The 23,106-nt window shown below is 45.6% G+C and overlaps 1 protein-coding gene across 1 annotated transcript in view; it reads left to right on the top strand.

Moving 5' to 3' along the window:
* The window catches only part of hpse2 (heparanase 2), a 375,037-nt gene that overhangs the window by 259,030 nt on the left and 92,901 nt on the right, over positions 1–23,106 (top strand). The window contains exons 7-9 of the mRNA XM_073026938.1: positions 35–128; positions 19,422–19,528; positions 20,905–21,019. Coding sequence (XP_072883039.1) covers positions 35–128; positions 19,422–19,528; positions 20,905–21,019 — 316 coding nt within the window. The remainder of the gene's footprint in view (positions 1–34; positions 129–19,421; positions 19,529–20,904; positions 21,020–23,106) is intronic.

The raw sequence follows: 23,106 nt of genomic DNA on the forward strand, positions 1-23,106 counted from the left end.
AGGTCTGACATGTTTTACTGTCTGCCTGTTACAGTTATTATATCGATGACCAAACGGTAAAGGTGACTGACTTTATGAAGACACGCCTCCTTGACACTCTCTCAGATCAGATCGCCAAGGTGCAGAGGGTGAGTTCAGCAGCGCAACGAGCGGTAACTCCAAGTGGCAGAGGGCTGCCTTCTCCGGACTGGGGAGCCCTGCATGAACGGTGGGAGGTGGTGCAAATGGAAGGCTGTGTTAGGGGAAAGCTCTGCCTCAAGAATGCGACCTCTGTTATCAATGATCCCAACCACCCAGCCGTGCCAGCGACCGACAGCCAAGAGTTACAAGGTCCCACACTACTAGGTTCAGGAACAGCTAGCCTCCCCGATCTACCCTAACAAACACCTCAATCTGGATTTTGCTTTATTTTGTTCTAATTGTATTATTTCTTGTAAAAATTGTGTATAATTTGTTTATTTTTTTCTTGTGAATGCAGTCTATCTCATGCTATGCGATGCTGTTGCAAGTAAGCTTTACGTTGTGACACGTGCACATGACAGTGGACTTGACCTTGACCTTGACTTTGATGAGAGAGATTGCCTGGACAGGGCTCATATCCATCAAGTTAGAAGGGTCAGAAGCCACTTAATTGGAACATATGAGATCTTGAGAGGTGTAGACAGGATGGATGTTGTAAGAACAGGGGGAGAGGGGGTGGGGTCAGTGTGTAAAACTAAGGGGCCACCTGTCTAAGGGAAAATAAGGCAACATTTTTTTTCTCTCAGAGGCTTGCCAGTGAACTTTCTTTGCCAAGGGCAATAGAAGTAAGGTTTCTGAATCTTTTTTAAGCAGAGGAAGATTGAAGATTCAAGTTTATTTACCTTAAAACGGTGAAATGCGTCGTTTGCAGTACCAACCTCAATACCCGAGGGTGTGTTGGGGGCAGCCCGCAAGTGTTGCCACACATTCTGGTACCAACAGAAAGTTGTAAAATCTCCATCTTGGGTACTAGCCTCCATAATGTCCAAGATATCTTCAAGGAGCAGTATCTCAGAAAAGCAGCATCCATCGTTAAGGACCCCAACCACAAGGAAATGCCCTTTTCACATTGTTACCATCAGGAAGGAGGTATGGAAGCCTAAAGACACACACTCAATGATTCAAGAACAGTTTCTTCCCCTCTGACATCCGATTCCTAAATGGACATTGAACCCAAGAACACCACCTCACTTTTATTATTTCTGTTTTTGCACTATTTTTAATTTAATTATTTAATATACATATATAGACTTGCTGTAACTGATTAATTTTTTCTATACTATCATGTATTGCGTTGTACTGCTGCCACTAAGTTAACAAATTTCATGACGTATGCCAGTGAGATTAAATCTGATTCTAATTCTGATTTTGAGTCAACATTGCATACCCACAATGCTCTGCAGAACAACACAGAGCACAACAAGCAACAAACAACAACAGCAGAGCAAGCTCTCTTCCTCCCTCCCACACACACATAGATAGTCCTTTAACCCCAGAACAGGCCTCCAGCCTCCAGTGGATTAGAGACTGCAGATAGTGGGCTTCGACCTCACCAGAGGACTCTCAGAAATTCACAGACTCAGCTCTTCCTTTTGCATTTGTACAGGACCACACCTGGAGTATTGTGTACAGTTTTGGTTTCCAGGGTTAAGGAAGGACATCCTGGCTATAGAGGAAGTGCAGCGTAGATTCACGAGGTTAATTCCTGGGATGTCTGGACTGTCTTACGCAGAGAGGTTAGAGAGACTGGGCTTGTACACGCTGGAATTAAGGAGATTGAGAGGGGATCTGATTGAAACATATAAGATTATTAAGGGATTGGACAAGATAGAGGCAGGAAATATGTTCCAGATGCTGGGAGAGCCCAGTACCAGAGGGCATGGTTTGAGAATAAGGGGCAGGTCATTTAGGACAGAGTTAAGGAAAAACTTCTTCTCCCAGAGAGTTGTGGGGGTCTGGAAGGCAGTGGAGGCCAATTCTCTGGATGCTTTCAAGAAGGAGCTAGATAAGTATCTTATGGATAGGGGAATCAAGGGATATGTGGACAAAGCAGGAACCAGGTATTGATAGTAGATGATCAGCCATGATCTCAAAATGGTGGTGCAGGCTCGAAGGGCCGAATGGTCTACTTCTGCACCTATTGTCTATTGTCTAGCCAACAGGCTCTGACTTCTGGACTTCTGATTCGACCCTTGGGCCTTGATCCTCGGCATCGATTCCAGGGCACTGAACACTAGGTCTCAAACTCCTGACTCTCAGATGATAAGACCCTGAGCACCAGGCCTCGAACTCTGGTCTTGCTGATCCGCGAACCCAGGGAGTCATTCCTCTTACCCGCTTGGAACCCAGCGGTAACTTGCTGACCTGGGGTGGTCCTTGTCCACTTTCTGCTGGCCCAACATCCGACCAAGTTTCTTGTTAAGCAAACAGGGTGAAAGCTTACTGAGTGCAGGTTGGAATGCTGTGATCTTGCTGAGCTGCACAGGACGCCGGAGGACCTCAGCAGGTCCGGGCTGTGATACTCAGGATGAAAAACGCCTGAAGTTTGGATTGCACGCAACAGCAAGCCACATCTGGGATCTGCATTATGGGTGTACCAATCAGCCAATAAGTGAAGAGGAGATGATTGTTAAAGTCCAGTGAGATACAGGTCCAGTTAAAAACCTGCTTGCAGCTGCATCACAGGCACAGATAATGTGAGTGTGCATTTTGCCTGAAGTATAATCATCAGGAAGGCCTAAAGGCCTATGGGATGCTAGGCTTCATTAACAGTGGGGATTGAGTTCAAGAGCAGAGGGGTCATGTTGCAACTCTACAAATCTCTGGTGAGACCGCACTTAGAGTATCGTGTTCAATTCTGGTCACCTCATTATAGGAAGGATGTGGAAGCTATGGAGAGGGTGCAGAGGAGATTTACTAGGATGTTGCATGGTTTGGAGAACAAGTCATATGAAGCAAGGTTAGCAGAGCTGGGACTTTTCTCTTTGGAGCGTAGAAGAATGAGAGGGGACTTGATAGAGGTCTACAAGATTATGAGAGGCATAGATAGGGTGGATAGTCAGTACCTGTTTCCCAGGGCACCAATAGCAAACACCAGAGGGCATATGTACAAAATTAAGGGAGGGAAGTTTAGGGGAGACATCAGGGGTAAGTTTTTTACACAGAGGGTTGTGAGTGCCTGGAATGACTTGCCAGGGATGGTGGTGGAGGTTAAAACATTAGGGGTATTTAAGAGCCCCTTGGACAGGCACATGGATGAAAGAAAAATGGAGGGTTATGGGGTAGTGTGGGTTTAGTACTTTTTTTAAAGGATTATATGGGTCGGCACAACATGGAGGGCTGAAGGGCCTGTACTGTACTGTGCTGTAGTGTTTTATGGTTCTATGGTATACATGATGGAGAAAAGTGAGTGAGAAAAACATCTGTTGAAAAACAAGTTCTTAGAGCAAAGACAAAAGACCATGACGGTGCCAGAGATGGTCCTTGGTATCCCATTGCTGAGGTAGGGTTCTGCTTGTGCAGGGCGGTTCAAGAACCCGATGGGAGCTGTTCGGTGGTTTGGGTCTTCAGGCTTCCGTACCTACAAAAAGTTGAAGGAACTCAGTAGGTCAGGCAGCATCTATGGAGAGGAATATGCAGTCAACATTTTGGACTGGGTGTCCTGATGAAGGGTCTCAGCCCAAAATATCGACTGTTTATTCCTCTCCATAGATGCTGGCCTGACCTGCTGAGATCTTCCAGCATTTTGTGTGTGTGTTGCTCTGGATTTCCAGCATCTGCAGAATCTCTGGTGTTTAGGCTTCTGCTGTAGCTCCTTACAGACGGGAGCAGTGGGGAGAGAGTGTCATCTGGATACGGAGTGTTCTTGATGATAAATATCACCAAACATAGAGAGAGTAGAGCAGTGGTCTGAGCACACACCCCATGTTGATCATCAGTGAGGAGGAGATGTTATCACCAATCCGTACAGACTGTGGTCTTCCGGTTAGGAAATCGAGGTTCCAGTTGCAGAGGGAGGTACAGAGGCCCAGGTTCTGGAACTTCTCAATCAGGATTGTGGGAATGATGGTATTAAATGCTGAGCTATAGTCGATGAACAGCATCCTGACGTGGGTGTTTGTGTTGTCCAGGTGGTCTAAAGCCCTGTGGAGAGCCATTGAGATTGCATCTGCCGTTGACCTATTGTGGCGATAGGCAAATTGCAATGGGTCCAGGTCCTTGCTGAGGCAGGAGTTCAGTCTAGTCATAACCAACCTCTCAAAGCATTTCATCACTGTCGATGAGAGTGCTACCAGGTGATAGTCATTAAGACAGCCCACATTATTCTTCTTAGGCACTGGTATAATTGTTGCCTTTTTGAAGCAAGTGGGAACATTCAGTAATGCATCTGCAGAAGTTAGAGTATTTGATGACATGCCAAATCTCCTCAAGCTTCTAAGAAATGAGAGGATGCTGCCTTATGTGATGGTATCTATGTGCAGTGCCAGGACAGGCCAGCTAAGATATTAGCAACCAGGAATCTGAAGTTGCTTGTTCCCTCCACCTCTGACCCAGCAATGACAACTGGACTTAAATGCTTCACCGTGAATGTGAGTCAGTCCCGGACTTTAGTCTGTAGGGTTTGATTCTGGTGGCTTGGTGTGAAAGTGCTGGCTGCCGCCAGTGAGACATGACAGCCAGCAACAGCTGGCAACAGCTGGCTGGCTGGGCTCCGTATTGCAGTGGCTGGAATTGTGGAGGCAGTGACTGCAGCGCCCCCTACTGGCTGGCAGCCCTGGTAAATCCTCCACCTCTCCTCTTGGGAAGTTGCTTCGGTTGACGTCTGTCTCTTAACAGCAAGATTTGGAACCATTTTAAAACAACTGATAAATAACTGCCGAAGTTTGCTGTTTGTTTTAGATTAGTTTTGTTCAATACAACCAAATTAACTGGGTTTCATGCTCCACCATCCTCTCCTATCTGATTTCACCATCTGCAACCCTTTATACACCAGAGGTATACAAAATTCCACAGGGAGAATACACAGACAGCGGCGGAATTGAACTTAGGTTGCTGGCGCTAAATCACACTACTGCCATGCTGTCCTGAAATCTGAAAATAAAACAGAAAATGTTGAAAGCATTCAGTAGGTCAGGAGAGGGTAACAGAGCAAAGATTCAGGTTGAGGATCCTTTGTGTCACAATGTGCACTGGCAGTGTTGGAACATGGGTACAGAGGACAGAATCCAATGTAGAAACCAAAGTTTATTCAGAAGAATTCTAACAGGACACCAGCAGTTCAGCCAAGTAACACCGTGATTCGTAACATTCTCAAAACTAAGACCCTGTGATTAATGCTAATTGGATGTCCACTTAAACAGTACAAGTACCACAGAATCCCTGAGCTGATCAAAATAAAAAAATTAAAAAAAAAAAATCAAATTAACAAGTTTAAGTAGAAAGACCAGGAGACCCCCATTGCAAAGAGCGGTCGCGTGAGAAAAACACAAGGAACTCTGAATGATTGTGTGAACGAGACGTGAGAGAATAGGACCAATCGAGTGTGACAGTGGAGAAGAATGTATGGAACTAGAGGAAATAGCAGAGGTACTTAATGAATACTTTGCTTCAGTATTCACTACGGAAAAGGATCTTGGCGATTGTAAGGATGACTTGCAGTGGACTGAAAAGCTTGAGCATGTAGATATTAAGAAAGAGGATGTGCTGGAGCTTTTGGAAAGCATCAAGTTGGATAAGTCACCAGGACCAGAGGGTATGTACTCCAGGCTACTGTGGGAAGCGAGGGAGGAGATTGCTGAGCCTCTTGCTAAGATCTTTGCACCATCGATGAGGTTAGGAGAGGTTCCGGAGGATTTGAGGTTTGCAAATTTTGTTCCCTTATTCAAGAAAGGGAGTAGGGATAGCCCAGGAAATTATAGGCCAGTGAGTCAATCTTCAGTGGTTGGTAAGTTGATGGAGAAGATCCCGAGAGGCAGGATTTATGAACATTTGGAGAGGCATAATATGATTAGGAATAGTCAGCATGGCTTTGTCAAAGGCAGGTCATGTCTTACGAGCCTGATTGAATTTTTTGAGGATGTGACTAAACACATTGATGAAGTAGAGCAGTAGATGTAGTGTATATAGATTTCAGCAAGGCATTTGATAAGGTACCCCATGTAAGGCTTATTGAGAAAGTAAGGAGGCATGGGATCCAAGGCGATATTGCTTTATGGATCCAGAACTGGCTTGCCCGCAGAAGGCAAAGAGTGGTTGTAGACAGGTTATATTCTGCATGGAAGCCGTTGACCAGTGGTTTACCTCAGGGATCTGTTCTGGGACCCCTACTCTTTGTGATTTTTATAAATGACCTGGATGCGGAAGTAGAGGGACGGGTTAGTAAATTTGCTGACAACACAAAGGTTGGGGGTTTTGCAGATAGTGTGGAGGGCTGTCAGAGATTACAATGGGACATTGAAAGAATGGGCAAAACTGGGCTGAGAAGTGGCAGATGGAGTTCAACCCAGATAAATGTGAGGTGGTTCATTTTGGTAGGTCAAATATGATGGCAGAATATAATATTAATGGTAAGACTCTTGACAGTGTGGAGGATCAGAGGGATCTTGGGGTCCGAGTCCACAGGAAACTCAAAGCTGCTGCGCAGGTTGACTCTGTGGTTAAGAAGGCATATGGTGCATTGGCCTTCATCAATCATGGGATTGAGTTTAAGAGCCAAGAGGTTATGTTGCAGCTATATTGGACCCTGGTCAGACCCCACTTGGAGTACAGTGCTCATTTCTGGTCACCTCACCACAGGGAGGATGTGGAAACCATAGAAAGGGTGCAGAGGAGATTTACAAGGATGTTGCCTAGATTGGGGAGCATGCCTTACGAGAATAAGTTGAGTGAACTCTGTCTTTTCTCCTTGGAGCGACGGAGGATGAGAGGTGACCTGATAGAGGTGTATAAGATAATGAGAGGCATTAATCGTGTGGATAGTCAGAGGCTTTTCCCCAGGGCTGAAGTGGCTAGCACGAGAGGGCATAGTTTTAAGGTGCTGGGGAGTAGGTACAGAGGAGATGTCAGGGGTAAGTTTTTTTACACAGAGAGTGGTGAGTGCGTGGAATGGGCTGCCAGCGGTGGTGGTGGTGGCGGAAACGATAGGGTCTTTTAAGAAACTCTTGGATGGCTACATGGAGCTTATAAAAATAGAGGGCTCAAGGTAAGTCTAGTCATTTGTAAGGTAGGGACATGTTCGGCACAGCTTTGTGTGCCAAAGGGCCTGTATTTTGCTGTAGGTTTCCCATGTTCCTATGTTTCTATGATTAAACAGCAATTAACCAATTCTGATGCTCTAAGAACCTTGGAGACTAACAAGCTCCAGCTCCCAGTACAGGCCTGAAGAGCACATTACATTTTGTCAGACACGTTGAATGACTCTGGTTATATTTGAGGAAACCTGTTCCCCTGCTGTGTGATACTTGGGATATAGATTGGTGTATTATTATCGCATATACTGAGATACAGTTATAGACCTTTGTTTTGTGTGCCATGCAGACAGGTCATGCCAAACACTGGTACATCGAGGTAGGAAAAAGAAGAGAGAATGCAGAATCTATTGCTACTCTTACAGACAACAGGGAAACAGGACTTTCATCCTGTCTGGTGTATGCTGACCACGATGCCCATTTAAGCCAGTTCCACTTGCCCACGTCTGGCCCATGCCCTTCTCAATCTTTCCTATCCGTGTACTTATCCAAACATCTTTTGAATGATGTTACCAAACCTCCCTCAGTCACTTTCTCAGGCTGTTCATTCTCTAGGTGAAAATAGACACCCCTCAGATTCCTTTTGAATATCTCCCCTCTTGTCTTAAATCTAGTCCCTCTAGTTCTTCATACCCCAACCCTAGGAAGAAGATTGTGCACATTGAGCCTATCTATGCCATGCATGATTTTATAGATCTCTGCTAGATCACCCCTCATTCCCCTAGGTTCCAATGAAAAATGTCCCAACCTGCTCAGCCTCTCTCCCCCAAGTCCTGCCAGTATCCTCGTAGGTGTAGTGCAGATAGACAAATAAAATGTAAGAAATGGTGCTGAGGTGGAGATGGTTGAGAGCTTCAAGTTCCTGGGTGCAAATACCAACAACAATTTATTATGGCCCAACCACGTTGATGCTATGGCCAAATAAGCTCAGGAGAGCCTCTACTGGGTAAAGGAACTTCTATTTGAGGGGATTAGCGTTCTCCCGATCCAAGTCTATTGGTGTGTGTTAACATTTATTCATTTGTTTGTTATGTGCTGTATCATGTGATGTGGGCGATCATGGCCTTATCCATGACTAGAATTGTTCTGGGCAGATTTTTCTACAGAACCGGGTTGCCAATACCTTCTTCTGGGTGGTATCTTTACAAGATTGGTGACCCCAGCCATTATTGATACCCTTCAGAGATTGTCTCCTGGCTTGAGTGGTGGCATAACCAGGACTTGTGATATACACCAGCTATTCATGTGACCATCCACCACCTGCATCCATGGCTTCGTATTACCCTGATCCAGGGCTAAGCAGATGCTACACCTTGCCCAAAGGTGACTTGCAGGCTAGTCTTACTTCTCCACCTGACACCCATCATTTGAGGACATTTTAAAAGCAAGTTTGCTGTCAATAATTTTGGTTAAAATTAAAATATCTTCTACTTCAATGGGACATTTCTTGAAATCAAGGTGTTCTGCTATGGCCAAGATTGTAAGCGTGCGAAGGACAGTTAGTAATTTGTACTGCGGTAACATTGAAGAGCTGGATGCCGTGGACTGGCTGCCTGGTGGACCCAGCACTTGACTCACAGTGAAGCAAAACCATTGGACCACGGTACTGCCAATCACCAAGCAGCCAGGCGCTTGGATAGACCTGCCCCTGGATAGATGGGTTCCTTGGTTTCCTCAGCTGGGCTCTGGAACGAATGGCCAATATCGTGACCCATTGTGAGGTGGGTGGAAGATGGGATCTTTGGCCATGTTGGCCAAGGTCAAGACTTCGAGACTCAGAGTTCATAGAGTTACACAGCTTGGAGGCAGGCCCTTTGGCTCAACAAGTCCAAATGATGCCCCAACCTATTTGCCAGCATTCGACCCATGGCCTTCTGAGCCTTTCCAATCCATGTACCTGTCCAACTGCCTTTTAGAAAGAAAGATTGGCTTTATTTGTCATATATACATTAAAACATACAGTGAAATAACATTGTTTGCATCAAATCAAATCAGTGATGATTATGCTGGGCAGCCCACAAGTGTTGCTACAATTCTGCCAACACAGCATGCCCACAACTCAGTAACCTTATGAATAAACTCTATTTGGGCTTCCAGCTGGATACAATTATAACTGATGTTTCAGGGACAAACTCTACCATCTTCATCAGGGATGATGCCTGGGCATGTCTGGTCCAATGGTATTTATACCCTCATAGTCCATCCCTCCTGATTGGTTAATCCTCATCCAGTCAGGTTTCTGGTCTCCCACCCTGCCTGCAATCAAATTCCAGTTCTTACTTAGAGTGAGACCTTCGTTAAAATTCTTTTCTAGTTTTATTTCAATGGCTTCCTTTAACAGGTGGTCCCAAAAGCCACTGGAATTTTGAGCTGTCGAAGTCAATCCTATGGCCATTTTGAATGCAATGTTCTGCTACCGCCAATTTCTCTGGGTAACCCAAACAGATCCACCTCCTGTGCTCCTTGATGCGGGTTTCCACCGTGCGTCCGTATTCACAGGGAATCCTGTAAACAGCCAACCTGAGTCTCAGGTCATCTTTGACCCGCATACGCTGTGATTAGAGCTTCCTTACGGGTTTGTGGATGGTATTAATCCCGTATTTCTTTAGGATGCTGGCAATCGTTACAGAAACTGTGGAAATATAGGGAAGACAGGCAGTAGCAATGGGTTCCTCCTCATTGTTAGCTTTTCTGGTTTTTCCGTCAGCCCTTTTAAGAGTACATATGATTTCCTTCACCTTGTAGCCATTCTGTAGGAATGCTGTGCATAATTGTCTTATTTCCTCAGGGAGACTGTCCGGGTCCAAAATGGTTTTTGCATGGTTAATCAAAGTAAAAAGAAACACTCTATGTTGGGAGGTATGATGATGGCTGTTATTATTGAGGTACAAGTCTGTGTGAGTGGCTTTCTGATAGATGCTATGTCTGAGGCTACCATCCAGTTTGCATCGTTAGAATGTCCAGGTACAGGAGGCAACAAAGATGAAGGTCTCGCTCGAAGTAAGAACTGGAATTTGATTGTAAGCAAGGTGGGAGCATAGAAACCTGATTGGATGAGGCCTAACCAATCAGGAGGGACAGACTATAGGGTTGTAAATACCACCGGACTAGACATGCCCGGGCATCATCCTTGAAGAAGATAGAAGAGTTTGTCATCGAAATGTCAGTTATAGTCCATACCTGTACCCGTCTGGAAGCCCAAGAGGAGAGTATTCATCATATACGCTGGGAAAACACTAGATCCTTTTTCCAATCTTTGGATTGCACTAACCACTATGCTACTATGACACCCCAATGCAACAACAATAAGTCAAGATTCAAGTTTAATTATCACCCATACAGTGTAATTTGCATTAATAACCAACACAACCTAAGGATGTACTGGGGGCAGCCCACAAGTGTCGCCACACATTCCGGTGCCAATGTAGCATGCTCACAATGATTGGCAGAACCACACAGAACACAATGAGTAACAAAACAACAACTTCAAAGCAAGTCCCGTTCCTCCCTCTCCCCCACACACAAACACAGTCCTCTAACTCCCAGACAGTCTGTATTCTTTGGCCTCCAGACTCCAGTGGACCACGACTTGGAGAGTCAAGAGTCCAGCTTATTGTACTAGGAATCTGTTCAATGGTCTTACAACAATGGGATAGAAGTAATTATTGAGCCTGATGGTATGTCCCTCCATGTAAAGAACAACAATAAGTTGTTATTGTATCTGCCTCAACTACATCCTCGGGCAATTTGCTCCACATATAAACCATCCTCTGGTTAAAATAAATGACCAAAAAGTTCTATTTTAACTTCATCAGTCCACAGGACTTGTTTCCAAAATGCATCAGGCTTGTTTAGATGTTTCTTTGCAAACTTCTGAATTTTGGCCGCAATGAGCAAAGGTATGTTTGGAGAAAAAAGGGTGCAGAATTTCATGAAGAACACCTCTCCAACTGTTAATCACGGAGGTGGATCGATCATGCTTTGGGCTTGTGTTGCAGCCAGTGGCACAGGGAACATTTCACCGGTAGAGGGGGAAATGAATTCATTTAAATACCAGCAAATTCTGGAAGCAAACATCACACCGTCTGTAAAAAAGCTGAAGATGAAGAGAAGATGGCTTCTACAACAGGATAATGATCCTAAACACACTTCAAAATCCACAATGGACTACCTCAAGAGGCGCAAGCTGAAGGTTTTGCCATGGCCCTCACAGTCCCCCGACCTAAACATTATTGAAAATCTGTGGATAGACCTCAAAAGAGCAGTGCATGCAAGATGGCGCAGGAATCTCACAGAACTAGAAGCCTTTTGCAGGGAAGAATGGGTGAAAATCCCCCAAACAAGAATTGAAAGACTCTTAGCTGGCTACAGAAAGCGTTTACAAGCTGTGATACTTGCCAAAGGGGGTGGTACTAAGTACTGACCATGCAGGGTGCCCAAACATTTGCTTCGGGCCCTTTTCCTTTTTTGTTATTTTGAAAGGGTAAAAGATGGAAATAAAAAAGTAATCTTGCTTAAAATATTAAAGAAACGTGTCATCTTTAACTTTATGCCTTTTGAAAATCAGGTCATCTTTTACTCACTTAGCTATTCACAGTAACAGAAATTTTGAGCAGGGGTGCCCAAACTTTTGCATGCCACTGTATCTCACCATATACAACCCTGAGATTCACTTTTACGGGCATACACAGTAAATCCAAGAGACAGAACAGAACCAGTGAAATATCTCACGCAACAAGGACAAACAGCCAATGTGCAGAAGACAAACTGCAAATTCAAAAGAATTGAGAACATGAGGTGAAGAGTCCTTGAAAGTGAGTCCGCAGTTTGTGGGAACAGTTCAGTGATGGAGTGAGTGAAGTTATCCCCTTTGGTTGAGGGGTAATAACTGTTCCTGAATCTGGTAGTGCAGGACCTGAGGCTCCTGTATCTTCTTCCTGACGGCAACAGTGAGAAGAAAGCATGACCTAGATGGTGAGGCTCCCTGATGATATGCTTATTACCTGTGACAACGCTCCATGTAGGTATACTCAATGGGGAAGGTTTTAACCCTGATGGACTGGGCTGTATCCACTATTTTTTGTGGGATTTTCCTTTCAAGGGCATTGGTGTTTTCATACCAGGCCGCGATGCGACCAGTCAATATACTCTCCACCGTACATCTATAGGAGTCTGTCAAAGTTTTAGATGTCATGCCAAATCTTCACACACTTGTAAGGAAGTAGAGGCATTATCACGCTTACTTCGTAATGGCACTTACGTGCTGGACCCAGGTCAGATCCTCTGAAATGCAATCAAAGTCTCTGAACGTCTTCACTCTGATTCCCCGATGAGAACTGGCTGATGGACCTCCAAGATCCTCCTCCTGAATCTCCTTGGTCTTGCTGGCATCGAGTGGGAGGTTGTTATTGTTGCACCACTCAGCCAGATTTTCAGTCTTCCTCCTGTATGCTGATTCGTCACTGTCTTTGATTCAGCCAATGGCAGTCAGTTAGATATGGCACTAGAGTTGTGCTTAGCCTCATCGTCAAAGGTATAAATTGAGTGGAACAGGGGAGTAGAATAGAGTTCTAGCCTGTATAATCTCTCCCTATAACTCATGCCCTGACAAAGACTCGTTCAAGGTAGGAGGAGACAGAAACAGGAGATGTGGTGTAGAACTTTACCCTGGCCTGGGGAAGGAGTCCCACAGGTTCAAGAGCCTGTAAAATCACCAAGCAGGATACAAAACCTGCTTTTTATTTGTTGCTTTTGAACACATGGATTGAGGTGCTCTGATCAGAATTTGGTGTCTCTTGTACTGGGACAGGGACTTGGCCTTCTGTTGGGTCTGATAGCTGGATTGCAATCCCACGCCTGACCACCATCTGGGGAGTCAGCGACTTCAAGAAGAGGGGCAAAGAGCAAATCTAAATTTTTTGAAGATTTTAACATTAGCTTTATTTGTTGCATGTACATCAAAACATACAGCAAAATGTAGATACAGTCTAAAGCAGATACAGATATGCTTGGGCAGTCCACAAGTGTCACCATGTTTCTGATGCCAATGCAGAATGCCCACAACTCACTAACCTGTATCCCTTTGGAACATGGGAGGAAACTGGAGCACCTGGAGGAAACCCACAGGGTTATGGGGAGACTGGTAGAGCAGAGGGAATTTGAACCCTGATTGCTGACACTGTAAAGCATTACCCTAGTTGCTATGCTACCGTGCCACTCCTCTGACTCCTTGTATCATGACCTCTGACTGTGCTGAGGTGGAGAAGGTTGGGAGCTTCAAGTTTCTAAGTGTCAGAAGGAAGGCACAGTAGTAAATGGTTAGGGTGAAGCTTTACAGCCAGTGTAACATTAGAGTTCAATTCTCACCGCTGCCTGTGTGGAGTTTGTATGTTCTCCCGTGACTATATGGGTCTCCTCTGGGTGCTCTGGTTTCCTGCCACATTCCAGTGACATATGGGTTAGGGTTTGTGAGCTGTGGGCTTCCTACGTTGGTGCTGGAAGCATAGCGACACTTGTGTGCTGCCCAACACAATCCTCGCTGATTTGACACGACATATGTTTCCGTGTAAATGTGACAAGTGAAAATAACCTTTTATCATCTTTGTAACGATCACCAACAATTCATCCTGGTCTAGTTATATGAACACTATAGTTAAGCAAGCTCACCAGCACCACTATTTCCTCAGAAGGCTAAGGAAATTCAGCATGTCTCCACTGACCCTCACCAATTTTCAACAGAAGCACTATGGAAGCATCATATCTGGACATATCACAGTTTGGTATGGCAACTGCTCTGCCCAAGACCACAAGGAAGTTTAGAGTGATGAATGCAGCCCAGTCCATCATGCAAAGCAGCCTCCCCTCCATTGACCAACATTTAAGCCAAACGCGTTGCCAGTTCAAGTTCTTGTTTAGAAAATATGAAGAGATGTGGTAATCTACTCGGGTAGAGATAGGTTAAATGCAAACAGGCTTTCTCTACTAAGGTTGGGTGAAAGCTCCACTAAAGTTGCAGCTATATAGGACACTGGTCAGACCCCACTTGGAGTACTGTGCTCACTTCTGGTCGCCTCACTACAGGAAGGATGTGGAAGCCATAGAAAGGGTGCAGAGGAGATTTACAAGGATGTTGCCTGGATTGGGGAGCATGCCTTATGAGAATAGGCTGAGTGAACTCGGCCTTTACTCCTTGGAGCGATGGAGGATGAGAGGTGACCTGATAGAGGTGTATAAGATGATGAGAGGCATTGATCGTGTGGATAGTCAGAGGCTTTTTCCCGGGGCTGAAATGGTTGCCACAAGAGGACACAGGTTTAAGGTGCTGGGGAGAAGGTACAGAGGAGATGTCAGGGTTAAGATTTTTACTCAGAGAGTGGTGAGTGCGTGGAATGGGCTGCCGGCAACAGTGGTGGAGGCGGATATGATAGGGTCTTTTAAGAGACTTTTGGATAGGTATATGGAGCCTAGAAAAATAGAGGGCTTTAGGTAAGCCTAGTAATTTCTGAGGTAGAGACGTGTTTGGCACAACTTTGTGGGCCAAAGGGCCTGTATTGTGCTGTAGGTTTTCTATGTTTCTATGAAATGCGAACTAGAGGTCAAAGTTCAAAGTAAATTTATTATTGAAGTACATACATGTCATACAGTAAATACAACACTGAAATTCATTTTCTTGTGGGCATACTCAATACATCTATAGAATAATAACCATTACAGAATCAACGAAAGACCACCCAACCTGGATGTTCAACCAGAGTACTGAAAATGAGAATACAAAAAGAAATAAAGATTAATAATAAATAAATAATCAATAAATATCAAGGACATGAGATGAATAGTCCTTGAAAGTGAGGCCTTTAGTGGTGGGAACATTTCAATGATGGGTCAAGTGAAGTTGAGTGAAGTTATCCCCTTTGGTTCAAGAGCCTGATGGCTGAGGGGCAATAACTGTTTCTGAACCTGGTGGGGTGAGTCCTGAGGCTCCCGTACCTTCTTCCTGATGGCAGCAGTGAGAAGAGAGTGTGACTTGGGTGGTGGGGGTCCTGATGATGGATGCTGCTTTCCTGTGACAGCCCTTCATGTAGATGTGCTCAGTGGATTCAGAGGGCTTTACCAGTCATGCGTTCATGGTGAAAGGTGAAATATTTAAGGAAAACCTGAGGAGGAACTTCTTCTCAGATGGTGGTGAGGGTGTGAACAAGCTGTCTGTGGAAGTGGTAGATGTGGGTTCAATTGCATTCGGATGGGAATGTGGATGGGAAGGTTATGGAGGGTTGTGGCCAAGGTGTGGGTCAATGGCACTAGGTAGAATAACAGTTTGGCATGGACTAGATGGGCAGAAGGGCCTGTTTCTGTACTCTAGTCCTCTGTGACTCCCCATTGCACAGGTTTCCAAGGAGCTAACAAATCTGGTTAGTATGGAGTTAATTTGTTTTGTTTTAGTTTCATAATCGCAGAGCTAGAGACACAAGTACAAAATGAATTTTAAAGCAAGTCAGAGGTTGGATTAAGGTTTATTGTAATGTCTTGGAGTATGGAGAGCTGCGGTCCAGGTGTGGGTCAATGGGACTAGGCAGAATAACAGGTTAGCATTGACTAAATGGGCCGACAGGCCTCTTACTGTGCTATAGTGCTCTGTGACTCTATGAATCTGCCAGGAATGAAGGAGGAAAACTGCCATTTGATTAATGTGGAAATTAAAGTGACACCAGACGGCACATCAGAGCAGAATATTCTCACTCTCACCCTGCCCCATGTAGGCAGTGTCACTGTGAGAAATACAGCACGAGGAAGTGTTAGGCTGATTTACCACAGATTGTTGCTCAGTTATTGCACAGCTTGGCAGTGCTAGTACAGCACTCCCCGCTTCTCTTCTCCTCTCTGGTCCATCAGCTCCTTCCTCCTTCCCTTTCTCACTTTCTCCCACAATCCACTCTTCTCTCCTCTCCTCTCCTATCAGATTCCTTCATCTTCAGCCCTTTATCTTTTCTACCTATCACCTGCCAGGTTCTCACTTCATTCTCCTTCACCCAGTTTCACCTATCACCTTCCCCTCTTTCTTACTCGGGCCTCTTCCCCCTTCCTTTCCAGTCTTAATGAATGGCCTCGGCCCGAAACATCGACTGCTTATTCCCCTCTAAAGGTGCTGCCTGACCTGCTGAGTTCCTTCAGCACTTTGTATGTGTTACTCAAGATTTCCAGCATCTGCAGAATCTATTGAGTTTCTTTTTCAGAATGTTTATCGCATTTATTTGGCTTTCTTTCAGTGTCCAACCGTTGGGAGTGATCCAAGCAGTATCTTGTAAAAAGGAAGCAGAGCGGTATCCTGCATTGCGTTTGTGTGTAGAAGAATATGATTTTATATTCAATTAAATATTCTAGCTGGAGCCTCAGTAAGGTGTCTTTGGTCTGACTGATTGAAGAGACCTGGTATACACGCCCCAGCCACTCTTTGACTATTCAGTCCTACAACAAATTCACCGCCTCACAATTGCTCTCTAAAGGGCTGTGAAGCTTTGTCAGTGTGAGGGGCAGAAGACACCGTCCCTTCATCGACAGAGGCAAAGCATCCAGTAGAAGAACACACCAGTTCACTGCTAGAGACTTGAAGCTCACAGCCCTTTGGTCCTGAACACTGTTGATGTAGACAGGGGTATGTAACCTGCCTTCCTTCCAGATTCAGATTCAGATTCAGAGTTATTTATCACATGTACATCAGAAAATGTGGCAATTATGTTAACAACCAGCACATCCAAGGGTATGCTGGGGCCAACCTGCAAGTTTCTGCACACATTCCAGTGGCAACATAGCATGTCCACAGTATTCCACTCGACAACACAAGCAGCAACTACAACAAGATGACAGGGAAACAAGCCCCTTTTATATTTCTCCTAGCCACTTACACACCCAGACAGGCGTCCAACCTCCGGGCCTCCAGTCTCAGACTTTAAAACCTTGGCCGTCCAACATTGAACTTCACATTAGGGAGATGGTTGCATGTTTGACCTTCAGCTCTCAACTTCTGGACTTGCATGGACCTCTGACCCCGTGCCTTCGTGGTTCCTTCAGACTCTTCTGATTCTTTCATGCTTCGACCTTCGTCTTTGCCCTCCAGACTTCACTGGGTGCGAAACTTGGGCCTCTGCTTCAAGATTCACAAGGACCCCTGAAGCCAATGACCAGCTCTTTTGTTTTGTTGACATTGAGGGGAAACGTACCCAGCAGCTGTGTATCTGCAGCCCTCTGTGGAAGTGAGTGACCTCTCTGAGTGAAGACATTTCCCCAGAGACATTCCTCCTTGTTCTGGACTCCCTGACCAGGGGAACAGCCATCTAATATCTATCCTGATCCTTGGAAGAATTGGTTTCAGTGAGGTTGGTAGCCCTCAAGATATCAGTTCACTCCTCTCTCCAGCAAGAGGTTAGGAGAGTTAAATAATTCATTTTCTCCCAATGTCCATATCACAAAACATGAGTGATCAGGCTGTGCTGATGCAGAGAGAAAGAACTGAGATAACTATTCAATTCTCCTGACTCTGAGAAGTTTGACTAGCTCTGCCCACTCTCTCCCCCTCCATCATCCAACCTCCCCCTTCCACACACACACACACTCTCACTCTCACACACACTCTCTCTCTCTTTCTCTGATAGACAACCTTTGAGAACCAGTCATACAAGGTGTGAACTTTTATAGAGAGATACATTCTGGGAACAGGCCATTCAGCCAAGCAAATTCATTCTGTTCATCAAGGAACATTTTTACCCTAATCCTACCTGAACCCATTTTATTCTCCCACACTTCCATCAGGTACCCCCTCGATTCTACTGCTCTTCCTCACTCTGGGGGCAATTGACAGCTGGCAATTATCCTACCAATCCACACTATCAAGAAAACATGCTGTCAAACCCATGTTGTCACATTAAGAGCATGCAAACTCCAAGCAGACAGCTCCTGAGGTCAGTATTGAACCCTGCTCGCTGAAGTAGTGAGGCAGTGGCTCTACCACCGTCCCACTGTGGCTGGATATACAATGGGTGCCAGTGCCCTGCCCGATGGATTTATGGTGGCATGATTATCTCAACCTAATGGAGAAAAATTTCAGTGGATTTCTCAGATGCAGGGGATGTTGAATGTAGATATTCAGATTGAAGGAGGGTGGGAACGTGGAGGACTCAGTCTGTTCATCACCAAAGTATTCCATGTTTTAACTTCTATCGAGCCATATGGCAGGATTCCCATCTAAACTGGTCCCATTTGGCCCACATCCCTCTAAACCTTCTTATTCATACACTTCTGCAAATATTGTTAATGTATCTGTCTCAAACACTTCCTCTGCCAGCTCATTGCATGCGTGCACCATCTGGGTGAAGAAGTTGCCCTTCAGGTAGCTGAACCCCAGTGAGTGGACACTCACGGGAACTTTGCTGCGTAGACATCGGAAAGGTTGGTGCTCCCTCCAGTGCCTCTTGCTTTAAGCCTGTGCTGTCTAGTTCCTGATTCTCCAACCTTGGGGGTAAAAAGCCTGTGCACATTGACCGTATCCATGCCCCTCATGATTTGATAACCACCCCTCAATCTCCTACACTCCAGTGGAGGACGTCCCAACCTGCTCAAGTTCTCTCCCTAACTCAGCCCCCCAGCAGACTGCCCCGAGCACATTGCTAGGCTGTGTTGCTTGTTTGTGCATTACATGTGATCAAGAAATGAGTCTGAATCAACACCCTCATAAACCTTCTCTGCAATCTTTCCATCTTAATGCATCACATCCAACGCAGGGTGACTAAAGCGGAACACAAGATACGTATGGCCCCATTAATGTCTTGTATGACTGCAACTTAACATCCCAACGTCTATAGTCAATGCTCTGAATAGCAAAACCCAGCATGGCAGAAAAGCCTTTCAATGGATGCTGCCCGACCTGCTGAGTTCATCCAGCTTGTTTGTACGTTCCTTGCCACCCCGTCTGCCAGCGACGCCACTTGCAGAAAATCATGTACTTATATTCCAAGGTCTCTCTGCTCTACAAAGCTCACCAGGGCACATAACAGCAGCTGTCCTTGAGCCCGACACTGAGATTGCTTGGGATCATTGTGTTAACTGGATTATGTTTTGTTGTCTTTTAAAGTGCCAAACGACACTATTATTTCCTTCCAACAGATTGTGAATTCTCATGCGCCGGGGAAAAAACTCTGGCTTGCAGGGGTTGGCCCAGCCTGGGCTGGAGGGACGACCAACCTTTCTGATACGTATGCAGCAGGGTTTCTGTAAGTATCCGCTCTCTGGCTTGAAATGCCTGAGCCAATGATTGGACAGGGAGGTACAGGTATATTTAGGGACATTGGGGAAATTTAAGATACTCTTAGCTGTAACAACGGATGGAAGAAAGATGGAGAAATTTAAATGATTGAAATGACTCGAGGGCACAGTGTCAGAATAGAAGGATGTCCTTTTAGAACAGAGATACGAAGGAATTTCTTTAGCTAGAGAGTGGTGAATTGGTGGAATTTGTTGTCACAGGCAGCTGTGACGTCATTGGGTATATTTAAAGCAGAGGTTGATAGGTTCTTGATTAGTAAGGGTGTTAAAGGTTACGGGGAAAAGGCAGGAGAATGGGGTTAAGAGGGAAAATAAATCAGTCAGATTCGATGGGTCAAGTGGCCTGACTCTGTTCCTATGTGTTAAGGTCTAACTGTCAGAACAGCAGTATATCAAAATTAATTAATGTATTGAGTTACTAGATAGTTTAAGAAATATGTCAATCTGATTCCTACCTGAAAGAAAAAAAAATTAAGCAACCTCAGAATATAGTTTATAGCAAGTCCGGGGAGTATAGGTACAGTTAGGGAAATTTAAGAGAATTTTAGATGTAAGAATGGATGTAAGAAAAATGAAGGGCTATGGACTGTGTACGATTGATTGTGGAGTAGGTCAACACAACATTGTCGGTTGACGATTTCGTACTGTGCTGTACTGTAGTACACCCAGTGGCAACTTTATTCAGTACCTCCTGTATCTACTAACGTGGCCACTGAATGTATGTTTGTGGTCTTCAGCTGCTGTAGCCCATCCAGTTCGAGTTTAAACGTTTCCTGTGTCAGAGATGCTCTTCTGCACACCGCTGTTGTAACGTGTGGTTATTTGAGTTATTTCACCTTCCCGTCAACTGGAACCAGTCTGGCCGTTCTCCTCCGACCTCTCTCAGTAACAAGGTGTTTCCATCCACACACTGGATCTTTTATGCTTTTTGCACCATTCTCTATAAACTCTGGAGACGGTGGTGCGTGAAAATTCTAAGATACTCAAACCATCCCATTTGGCAATAACAATCTTTCCATGGTCAAAGTCACTTAGGTCACATTTCTTCCCCATTCAGATGTTTGGTCTGAACAACAACTGAACCTCTTGACCGTGTCTGCGTACGTTTATACGCTGAGCTGCTGCCACATGATTGGCTGATGGGACTTTTGCATTAACAAGCAGGTGTACCTAATAAAGTGGCCACTGAGTTCCTTTGGATTTCTCCCACTCACCTTAAATCTGTTCGCTCTAATCCCCCCCCCCCCCCCCCCCCGGGGGAAAGATATTGATTATCATTTATCTATGACCCACATGATTTTACAAATGTCTTCTGTCCACACAGCTGGTTAAATACACTGGGAATGTCGGCCAAACAGGGGATGGATGTGGTGTTTCGCAATTCGTTCTTCGATCACGGATACAATCACCTGGTGGACCAGAACTTCAACCCATTGCCGGTAAGCGGGGAGAAATCTTTAGTTCATACTGCCTTGCCTCCTGAGCAGTTTACTCATCTGTGGGTAGGATGACCAGGGGAAAAGATAGTACTTGATTCAACTCATGACCGTCACCACCCATCTTCTGTCCAGAAACTTGTGTAGTGACTGTAGGGAGTCACAGTTTATAGGCATCCGTTAGTCTTGTGAGACCATGTATTTGCGCCTTGGTGGGGCTGTATACGAGACCGGCAGTTGCCCAAGCTGCAGGCCTTCCCCTCTCCACGCCACCGATGTCCAAGGGAAGGGCACTAGGACCCAAGCAGCTTGGCTGCCGGTGTTGTTCAAGGACACAAGACGCTGCCTCAGCTGAGGCTCGAACCAGTGACCTTCAGATCACTAGACCGATGCCTTTTCCACTAGGCCACACGCCAACACAAGGAGTCACAGTAACACTATGGTTAGTATTACACCATTAAAACACCAACTACCCAGTTTCACTTCTTGCCACTCTCTGTGACGAATTTGCATGTTCTCCCTGTTGGCTGTGTGGGTTTCCTCCGGGTGCTTTGGTTTCCTCCCACATTCCAAAAGAAATATGAGTTTGGGGTAGTGAGTTGTGGGCACGCTATATTGGTGTTGGCTACCCCCAATACATCCTTGAAGTGTTTTGGTTGTTGATGCAAACAGTGCATTTCACTCTATGTTTCAATGTACGTGTGACAAATAAAGCTCATCTTATCGTTTAGAAGTCTTCCCTTCCTGTCCTTCGTAGAGAAGTTCTTTCAGGTCAACGCCTTTGACCACAGGGCCATCAGGCAGTGGTCAGCACGTAAGGTCCTGCAGGCACTGCAGGAGAAGGACGTGATGGACGCAGTGGGGTGGTTCCCTGAGCAGACTGTCCAGTTCATCTGGCAAAATGCCTCATCGCCAGACCTCACCAACAGGCACCAAGACCTCGTCTGGCTGGCGGTGAGAGGGGCCCTCCCAGTCCGATCCCTCCTGTACACCCAGAACGTCGTCTCCACACCCCTCTGCCCACGGGAGGACTGCAGCGAGGAGGAGTCAGTGACCCACCTCTTTGCACACCGTGGGTTCGCGGAGAAGGTGTGGAGGAGGATGGAAGGGACAGTGTCGAGGTTCATCCCCAGCAGCTGCGTGACAGAGGACTCTCTGATCTACGGGCCGTTCCCGGGGACGCACACGGAGACCAACATCCAGTGCTGCTGGCAGATCATCAACTCAGTCAAAGACGCTCTTTGGTCGGCCCGAAACTTGATGGTCTACCAGCACACGGATGTCCGTGGGGGAATGCTGCCGATTGGCACATTCTTGGCTGCAGGAGTACTGCTCAAATTCGGTGCAGCCACCGCAAGGGCCCGGTGGGGAAGGACCACAGTTTAGGGTTCTTCTCCCGTGGGAGTTGAGGGGTAAGGGGGTTGGGGGTATACCCCCGAATGTAAATATGAAAGAACAAAGTGCCACGTGGGTGGCAAAACATTAGAACTTTGAAAATGTAAAGACAGTAATGGTACCAACTGTAAAGAATTGAAAGTCTTTGAATGGTTATTGTATATAATTTTATTTTTGAATAAAGTATATTTTGTTTAATTTAAAAAAAGTCTTCCCTTCAGCAGCGATGTAGTTGCTGCAGCACAGCTCCAGACACCCATGGTTGATCCTCATCTCCGGGGCTGTCTGTGTGGAGTTGGCACATTCTCCCCTTTGGGGTTCCTTCAGGAGCTCCGATTTCCTCCCACCCCCTGAACACCTGCAGGTTGGTGGGTGTGTGTGTGTGTGTGTGTGTGTGTGTGTGTGTGTGTGTGTGTGTGTGTGTGTGTGTGTGTGTGTGTGTGTGTGTGTGTGTGTGTGTGTGTGTGTGTGTGTGTGTGTGTGTGTGTGTGTGTGTGTGTGTAAAAGATGAAAATGTATGACTGTAGGGTTAGTGCAACAGAATCATCAACATACTGGTAGTTCTGCTTCCGTTTCCGAGTATGTGGATGGGTGGTGGAATCTGTAGGGAGCTGTTGGAAATGCTGAGAAAATAAAAAGCATAAGTGGAGATGAAACTCTTTCTGCAACCATTCCATGGTACCAATCTGGTACAC

This window comes from Hemitrygon akajei, chromosome 23 (genome assembly GCF_048418815.1).
Source record: "Hemitrygon akajei chromosome 23, sHemAka1.3, whole genome shotgun sequence".
Lineage (NCBI taxonomy): Eukaryota > Metazoa > Chordata > Chondrichthyes > Myliobatiformes > Dasyatidae > Hemitrygon > Hemitrygon akajei.